Raw genomic sequence first — 9,811 nt, 5'->3', positions numbered from 1 at the left:
AATTTTATATATATAATAATTATATACCTAATATCGTTAGTTGGACTTATAAATCTAAAATAAAAAAGAGATTTTTTTACCTTATAAAAGTCTTCGTCAATTATTGCATTGAGTGCTGTATACGCGCAATCAAAACGCTTTTGAGGTCGTCGTCGTGATAAAGACGTGCTATTTGCATACAATAATTTATTTATTAATTTTCATTCCTTTGCAAACTCAACTTATGAAGACTTGTTCATTTGGCATGTTATTAGTATATTACTAATTAGTGGTCCCACTTGAGCATCCATGTTGATTAAGATAAGTGGGATACGAAATTTGAGAGGAACACAAGAACAATAGAAATCTTTACAAATTTACAACCGACTTCAACTTCTAATAATCCTAATTATGCCACTAATAAGTTGGAATCCTCCCTAATCTGAGAATTATAAATTTTTCCCTGTACAAGGTAATTAAGTATTTTGTTTGGTCTGGTACAAGGTATGTATATCGAAATATAATCTTACAAAGTTCGAATAATAAAAAATCTTAATATTGTGCGCTTAGTTAAATATTAAGCTTATAAATCTTCCCAAAAAAACTAACCTTATTATGAAATTCAAGAAATAAAAATTGGATTACATTTAAACTATATTTTGTGTGAGGAAACAGAATTGTTGATTCTAGTTTTGTTGTTCATGAAAATCATGTATAAAATTCTCTTTCACATGGATTTCTAACTTGATTATAGTTTGATTATAAATAGAGCGGAGTTTGTAATATAATTTTGGAATGTGTTTAAACTTAATATATGTATAATTTTAAATTACACTATAAGATTGAATTTTGATATAAATATTTTAGTATACAATAAAAGTATAATAATTAATTTTAGTGGCTCACTCTAATATATTGGATGATACTTATATACTCTCAAACAAATATTTCAAATCAAAATCTTTCATTCTCAGCGGGCCAAATTTGTATATAATAACTAAAAAGAATCATATACCCAAAAATAAGACAGACTGACAATAATAGATTGTTTATCTATCTGGTACCTTTTATATTTGGGTTCATCTAGTGTACAGATGCACTTTGGTACAGATTTACAGATTTTTGTTTTTATTTGGTTTAAAAGTGTATCACTAAAAGTGTTGCTTAAGGAGAAAGTGTTACCCTTAATCGTTAACTTGGCTCTGATACCAATTTTGCAATTTTGCAATCTTTTACTAGTCCTTGTATATTGTAATTTCATTTTTATAGTTTTCAATCTTGTTTTAGTTTATAATATTCTTTTTTGCATGGATTATTGTATATAAAATCTTTTATCTGTTTGTCTTTTTCTTTAATATAATTTCTTAAATCCTCAAAAACTTGCTAATGGGAATCTTTCTTCAGATCATAGAATCGCCTCGGCAGCTTCCTCCTTGCTCTCCTAGCATTTGAGTACTCTTTGCCTCCTGCTTTCTATTTTCTGATGCCTTCTACAATTGCCTAAGCAACCTATTTATAATGGTTGGGTCTGATGGACAATTCCCATCCTTACCCTTCTTATGACGTCATTGCTTACGTCATTGTTTATTATCTTGCACCAGCTACATTGTTGGTGCTCTATGACCTAAGCGCTTACGTCATTATGCAATAATGTTGAGAGATGCTTCAGATGTGCTGTCTTCCTCTTTCATTATGTGACCTTCAGATGCGTTGTCTTCTTCCTTTATCATGTGGGTTGATTCCGTTTTATTATTGCTTTCTTCAGATAACTCTGAGACGCATAGCTGGCACTTGTGGTATTCTCTGTCTTTTATCAAATAGCAGAGATTCCTTTTTATCCCTTCAGGGAGCTTTTCTAAGAGTCCAGATAAGTTGTAGAATGCTGATTCAAATTCCACTAAGAGTCTCATCTCTCTTTAATTTCATTTCTTTTACTAGACACAAGCAAAGTATTTCTGCTTTTATAATTAATTCTTGTGTGAGATTCCCTTGTTATCTTTTGAGTTCTTTCGAAGACCCTTGCTAGTGTGCTAGCTAGCCTTCCTTCATGACTGTAGATTGTTAAATCTTGAACTTGATCAATTGGTTGAATATTCTTTTTTAGTACTTATTTTTGGAAATAAGCTTTTAGTGTATTCTGTTATATTCTTTAAAAATTCTTGATCTGAAATATAATTTATACATCCTAAAAATTTTTGTAATTGTTTTCTATCTTCTATTTTATTAGAAAATAAATTTACCTTTTCTAGGACATTTGGTTGAAGTTTTAGCTTTCTTTGAGTAGATAGAATTAATCCAAGAAACTCTATTTCTTGTTTTGCTATTCTTGCTTTCTTTTTGCTAAGAACTAATCCTTTTTCTTTACATCTTTCTAAAACTATTAATAATTTTTGAAGATGATCTTCTCTATCCTGTTTTGTAAAAATTAGTATATCATCAATATACACTAAAACAAATTCATTTAACTCTTTTAGATTTTCTTCCATAAATCTTTGATAAATACCTGGGGCTTGTTTTAATCCGAATGGTAATACATTCCATTCATAGAGTAACACACTTGTTGATTCTTTTGTTGGGCAAGTAAAAGCAGTTAATTTCTTTGTTTCTTCGTCTAAACGAAGCTGCCAATATCCTGATTTTGCATCAAGAGATGAAAACCAAGTTGCTCCTTTGATTTTTTCTAAAATAGAATCTTTTCTTGGAAGTTTATGAGCATCACCAAGAATCATTAATTTTTGATCTATTAATTTCGATAACTTAATTATTTCTTCTCTTAAATCTTTTAATTTACTTTTTTCCATTAGGTGACGTTTTTTCTTTGTGAAGAGCTACGATTTTAAGTGAAAAGTGTGGCTTTAGAAAGTGTGGTTTAAGGAAACAAATCTTTAAATCTATACAGATTTAGATCTGTACCATATAATTTCCTTTTATATTTATATACATGATCGTATATACATAGATAAATACACATAGTTTAACCTTATTATTTTTATTTAAGCTTAAGTTATATACAGAGGCATATATAATTAAGATAGAAAATATTATATTGAACTTTGAGGAAGAAGGGAAATTTTGTTTATAATTCCATTTTTATTATGGAGTCATATAATTATTTAACTACAATCTTATAAAACTCAACTTGCACTGAATGCTATATATATATGTATAGTAGCTGAAAGAAATAAGGAAATCATAAAAAAAAATGATCCTCTCCTGTTTTTTCAGCACTTGAGAAAATGCAGTGTAATTTTTCACACTTAACTTTTTAAGTGGGGACAAAATTAAATATGAAAGAGAAAACAATAAAGGGTAAAAAATCATAATTGACACCATCCAATTTTTTTTCATTGAAAAGGATCTACTCCCTAAAAAAAGTATCTAATAATGTCGATTATGACGGTAATAGTTGACGTGTTACTTTTAGTACATGCAATAATGCAATGAGGTTGTGGAAAAAACAATTCTGCTAGGGAACTAAGAGGGGGTTCAGCCAACTCCGGCAAACTTTTTAATGGGCTGGATTTTGAAATCCATCTTAATAAAAATAAGTTAATAATATAGATGTTTCTTCTGCTAAGTATTAGAATGTTTCTTTTTTATATTAAATGGATGTTTTTTTATATATTTTTCGAATTTTTTTGTATTGTAAATGTAAGTACAACAAACAAACATGAAAAAGAAAGATAAGTTGCACATAGAATGATAGATACAAGTTGCAAACTGTTGCAGATTGAAGGAATAACTGCTTTTTCATGTCCTCTTGAGACCCTTCCTTAGATTTATATAACAACCCAGTCAGAGATTAGTGCTCCAAACTCATTCAAGATTGTGATCCCTACATTGCAGAAGAGAGAGGGTCACGGTGGGAAGGCTGATGGTGAGAAAGAGGAATTTGTGTGATTGTTGAAGGTGGATAGGTTAACGTAAGAGAAAAGAAAAAAGTTTTTATAGATTTTAATTAAATTTATTTAATTAATTTTAAATTTTTTAAATTTAAAATTAATTATTAATATAATTATAATTAATTAAGTTGTTCCATTTTTTGCTGATTAAGAGTTGATTCCATATACTTCTACCGAAAAAAAATAGTAGCACACACCATACTATTAACAGAGTTTGGAGCATATTCCACCCACGGGATGACCTATATAAATTTGCATTGATGAGTTGCATTGGATGCCATGCACCACACACATATACATTAAAAATCTAAAGATTATTATTGTGACATCATAATGATGAGGTGTTTTACTCTCTTGTTGCTTCTTCTTTATACTTCATCTTCCACTTGCTCATCGCTGTTGCCCCTATGCAACCACCATGACTACTCAAACTTGCTCCAATTCAAGAACTCATTTGCCATTGACACCTCATTGAGCGCAGATTCGTGCTCCTCTTATCCCAAGACAGCATCCTGGAACAACAATACTGACTGTTGCGAGTGGGATGGTGTCACGTGCGACACCACATCAGGGCACGTGATTGGGCTTGACCTAAGTTGCAGCATGCTTGAAGGCGAGTTTCATCCGAACAGCACACTGTTCCATCTGACGCATCTTCAACAACTCAACCTTGCCTTCAATGACTTCTCCCACTCTCCAATATATCCTGGAATTGGTAATCTTGTGAGTCTCACCCATCTCAATCTATCTTACTCATCATTTGAAAGACATATTCCATCCACAATCTCACACTTGTCTAAATTACTCTCACTTGATCTCTCGTGTACTTACGAACTGAGACTTGATGAATCCACATGGAGCAAACTCATTGGTAACACCACTAACTTGGAACAGCTGGTTCTACATGGCGTAGACATGTCTTCTATCAGAGATACATCATTGTCTTTGCTAATGAATTTGTCATCCTCTTTGTTGATCCTGAGTCTTGATGACACTAGATTGCATGGAAAATTTCCAACTCGTATACTTGGTTTAACTAATCTTGAAGAACTAAGTTTGTCTGGCAATCTAGAGCTGAAAGGTGAACTTCCAAAGTCCAATTGGAGCACTCCTCTAAGGATCTTGGACCTCTCTTGGACACCTTTCTCGGAAGAAATACCTGATTCCATTTCCCATTTGAAGTCTCTTAACCAACTAAGACTATGGAAATGCCAATTTGATGGATTAATTCCTGTGTCTTTGTGGAACCTCACTCAACTAACAGAGTTGAATCTTTCAGGAAATAGACTTCATGGTGAGATTCCATCTTTGCTTTCAAACCTCAAACATCTCACCTACTTAGATCTTAGTTATAATACATTCAGTGGTCACATCCCAGATGTGTTCGACAACTTCACTAAATTACATACCTTGAAAATTTCTTCTAACAGTCTAGGAGGCCAATTGCCATCATCATTATTTGATCTAACTCAACTTTCTTACTTAAGTCTGTCTTCTAATCAATTAATCGGCCCAATTTCAAGCAAAAATGCCACACTTTCAAAACTAGAAACACTCGATTTGTCTAATAACCATATAAATGGGACAATTCCAGACTGGTACTATTCTTTGTCTTCATTGACATACCTAGATCTTAGCATGAATCAGCTCACTGGGCCAATTAGCAAATTCTCCACTTCTTCATTGATAATGCTAGATCTTAGCATGAATCAGCTCACAGGGCCAATTAGCAAATTCTCCACTTATTCATTGGAATTTTTATTTCTCTCTGATAACAAATTTCAAGGTGATTTTCCAAATTTGATCTTTGAGTTTCTCAAAAATCTCGCTGAATTGGATATGTCATCAAATGACTTGAGTGGTCTTGTGGACTTTTCTTATTTTTCAAAGTTGGAAAGTTTAACTTACCTTGATCTTTCTAACAATATACTTCTCTCTGTTGATAGTAATAATAGTGTTGAATATACCTTACCCAAACTTGAAAATTTAGATTTATCTTTTTGTGGTGTTACTGTTTTTCCTTCATTCCTACCTAGACTACAAAATCTAAGATCGTTAGATATTTCTAACAACAAAATCCATGGAAAGATTCCCAATTGGTTTGGTGATAATCTCTTGCACACATGGAAGATAATGTATTTTATTGACCTCAGTTTCAACCAGCTGCAAGGAGATCTTCCGATTCTACCAAATGGCATCAATTACTTTTCAGTTTCAAACAACAACTTCACAGGAGGCATTTCTTCAACAATATGCAATGCAAGCTCCCTCAATATGCTAATCCTGTCTCACAACAATTTGACTGGCAATATTCCACAATGTTTGGGATCCTTTCCTTGGCTTCAGGTTTTGGATTTTCAAATCAACAACTTTTATGGAAGCATACCTGAAAACTTCTGCAAGAGTAATGCTTTTGAGACTATTAAGTTGAGTGGCAACCATTTAGAAGGACGAGTACCACAGTCTTTGGCAAATTGCTCAAAACTAGAAGTTCTAGACCTTGATGACAATAACATAGAAGATGTATTTCCCAGTAGGCTAGAAGCTCTTCAGGAATTACAGGTACTCAGTTTACGAAATAACAAATTTCATGGTACCATCATTCGTTTGAGTAGGAAGCACCCATTTCCAAAGTTGAGAATTTTTGATGTGTCTAATAACAAGTTTAGTGGCCCTTTGCCAATGCAATACTTTCAAGAGTTTCAAGGAATGATGACTCTGAATGATAGTACCCCAGAGTATATGATTACCAATGGTAGACTCTCCGGCTCATATAATGACTCTGTTGTGATCATTATGAAAGGTCAAAAGAGAGAAATGTCAAGAATATTAACTATTTTCACAACCATAGACTTATCAAATAACATGTTTGAAGGAGAAATTCCACATGTCATTGGAGAATTAAGTTCTCTCAAAGGGCTTAATCTTTCTCACAATAAAATCAGTGGTAACATTCCACAAACTCTGGGTAATTTGACAAGTTTGGAATGGTTAGACCTCTCATGGAACCAACTGAAAGGTGAAATACCTATGTCCTTGACAAATTTGAATTTTCTATCTGTCTTGAACCTTTCTGAAAACCAGTTGAAGGGAGTGATACCAACAGGAAAACAGTTCAATACATTCCAAAATGATTCTTATAGAGGAAATCCAATGCTATGTGGATTCCCTTTGTCAAAGTCATGCCGCAATGATGAAGAACAACCACCTTCAGTTCCTGAGGCAAAAGAATCATTATTTGGGTGGAAGTCAGTTGCAGTGGGATATGGATGTGGAATGGTGTTTGGGATGTTCCTTGGAAGGTTGTTTATAAAGACTGCGAAACCCTTGTGGCTTGCCAGACTTATTTGTGGCTATACTTAACAAAACATGCACAGCAGATCAGAGGCCATGCAAATTGTAGGGAGACTGTGTTAGCTTCTTGTGTTTTTCTTCTTTTTTTTTTTTTCTTTTTTTTTTTCTGTAATGATGATTCTTGACCAATGTAACTATGTAAGTGAAAATTGAGAATCATTATAAAATTAAAAGAATAAATTAAATAAGTGAAATATAAAATAATAATATAATTTAAATCATAAAAATGATCACCTGATTTAATACAAATGTATTCGGATTCTAATATTAAAAAAAAAAGAGAGATTTTAGTTAACTTAAAATTTTAACTACTTTATTATAATACTACAAATTTATGCACATAAAACGAACAACATATGTAGGACCATCTTGGCTCGCATAAAATAATGGATCTTTGAAGTTTGCTTATGTGTTTATGTGCAAATTTTTAATAAAATGCATCATATATTGTCAACTTATATCATGATTAATAAATTTATATATATGCTTTTATTTAATATATTTTTATATTTAAATGAATTTAAAATAATTTACGAATTGTCAAGAGAGATATTAGTCTACACCTTATCGCATTTTGGTAAAAAAAAAATGAAATGAAATTGGATTGCGAATAGAACTAATTCTCAATTGATATTATATGTATAATTTTAAATTTTTAATAAGATCGAGTGACACTTTGATTGTAAACACAATAAATTATATATGAGATTATGAGTATATGACATTACGTATGATTTTTTTTTTGTGTCTAAACATGAAAAAAAATAAAGTAAATTCTATCCTATATTCGAACGGATAATTTGCTGAAGATCAACACTGTGTGCTCAGAACAAATAACATTATTAGAGTTACTCTTGGTACTATATTTAGTCATCCAATTTGCAACTCTATTTGCTTTCTGGAATACCCATTCAAAGTGAATAAGATAAAAATTTTTGAATCTTGTGAACCAAATTTATTACTTCAAATAAATACCCATTTGTAAGATCATGTATGATAGGCAGAATGTTTCACATATAAACTAATCAAAGCATAAACGACATGTTTTAATAGTTGTGAGCATGCAAAACGATTTGTACACATTTTGATTGGATGCCATAACAAACAACGCCGTTTCACCAAATTATCTAGCGTAATAAGAGAATATTAGTTTATCATTTCATTTGCTGAGTCATTATCAAAATAAGATCGTGAGTCATTATCAAAATAAGATCGAGAGACTATAATATCCGAAACTTAATTTCAATGACAACAATAATACACTTAGAACATCAGGATCAAATTAATGCATGTCGTGAATCTCAAAACTACTACCAGGATTTAGTTTTTGATATTACTCATTTTAAAGTTTTTAGAAAAGTTGAATAACTTGAAATGAAATTTTTTTATGTTCGGTAAATAAAATTTAAATATGGTGAAAGTCAAATTAACATGTCATTAAGTTTATTTTTTATTTTTTATATGCTTAAGGTTCTTATTTAAAATTTTTGGATCACGTATGATTTGGGCTGTGAGTTATTAAGCAATCCGTTATAGTCTGAGCTAGTTACCACCCAAGCCAAGATCAAAGAATTCGTCCATTACATGCTTAAGGTTCTTATTTAAATTTTTGGATCACATGATTTAGGCTGTGAGTTATTAAGCAAGCTGTTAATCTGTTATAGTACGAGTTAGTTACCAGCCCAAACCAAGCCCAAAAAATACGTCTAGAAATATGTTTTGGGTGACTTGCGTCCAGAAATATATATGTCTACAGTATAGTAATATAATATATACACTATACAGTATACACACGAAAAAAAAAAAGATTATACATTCAGTTTGTTATACCAAATTTCACTCTTATTTTTCCTTTTTTGTGGATACAAATTAATGAGGCAATTATAGATAGGTGCATGTGATTTTTCTTTCCTTGCATTGAGAGGCTCCTATAAAACAAATAAAGTCTTGTAATAACTTCTTAGCATATAATATTAAATTATTAATACATATTGATACCATACCCCTCTTCTTGATTCGTTACATATGTCTCTCACAACAACGTAGGACCAACTTTGGTCACATAAAATGATGGATCTTTTTTTCTTGTACACTCCTTCATTTATGTTGTCTCCTTGGTTTGGATATCTGTTATTCCCTTCTCAATGAATCACTTCACTTGTATCTTACAAAACTCTAGATGCTTGAATTCAAGGAGAAATCAATTATTTCTAAAAACAATAAATCAATGCCTAGCTTATAGGCCAATCAAAGCTTATACTAGCAAATCTTTTAGGAATAAAATCCTAATAGTTCACCGTGTTTGATCCCTACAGGTTTGTTTATATATGGACATCATTTGTTGGATGAAACTAAAATTTTATAAAGAAACATTTTTTTTTTTATATATAATAAATGAGGATTGTGTGCAATTCAATTATGTTGACAATGTTAGTATATCTTTTGTGGTACGAAAATGTGTAATCGATTGGTTCAAGTATTTGGCAATGAAATTTTAAAATATTTTAATATTAAATCGAAGGATCTGTTTTTTTGTGATTTTTTTTAAATCCATAAATTGAATGGTCTAATTTTTG

The 9,811-nt window shown here is 31.2% G+C and overlaps 2 protein-coding genes across 8 annotated transcripts in view; one reads left to right on the top strand and one right to left on the bottom strand.

The window, feature by feature from the left end:
* Positions 1 to 7,332, top strand: part of LOC107610129 (receptor-like protein 12) — a 61,322-nt gene extending 53,990 nt beyond the window's left edge. For all 3 annotated transcript variants that reach the window (XM_021107156.1, XM_021107155.1, XM_016312211.2), the window contains one exon: positions 5,320 to 7,332. In XM_021107156.1, coding sequence (XP_020962815.1) covers positions 5,320 to 7,244 — 1,925 coding nt within the window. In that variant the 3' untranslated portion in view covers positions 7,245 to 7,332. The remainder of the gene's footprint in view (positions 1 to 5,319) is intronic.
* LOC107609485 overlaps positions 9,032 to 9,811 on the bottom strand; it is a 9,013-nt gene continuing 8,233 nt past the window's right edge. Inside the window, exons 5-6 of one of the 5 annotated variants that reach the window (XR_002351063.1) lie at positions 9,239 to 9,417; positions 9,032 to 9,163 (exon numbers count right to left, since the gene is read on the bottom strand). The gene's annotated coding sequence lies outside the window, so the exon portion shown is untranslated. Of the gene's footprint in view, positions 9,418 to 9,811 lie in introns of all 5 variants that reach the window. The other 4 variants (XR_002351066.1, XR_002351062.1, XR_002351064.1 and 1 more) reach the window with 4 other exon arrangements.

Source organism: Arachis ipaensis, chromosome B07 (assembly GCF_000816755.2).
Source record: "Arachis ipaensis cultivar K30076 chromosome B07, Araip1.1, whole genome shotgun sequence".
Taxonomy (NCBI): Eukaryota; Viridiplantae; Streptophyta; class Magnoliopsida; order Fabales; family Fabaceae; genus Arachis; species Arachis ipaensis.
The sequence above is the reverse complement of the archived record's forward strand: the minus strand, read 5'-3'. Positions and strand labels throughout refer to the sequence as shown.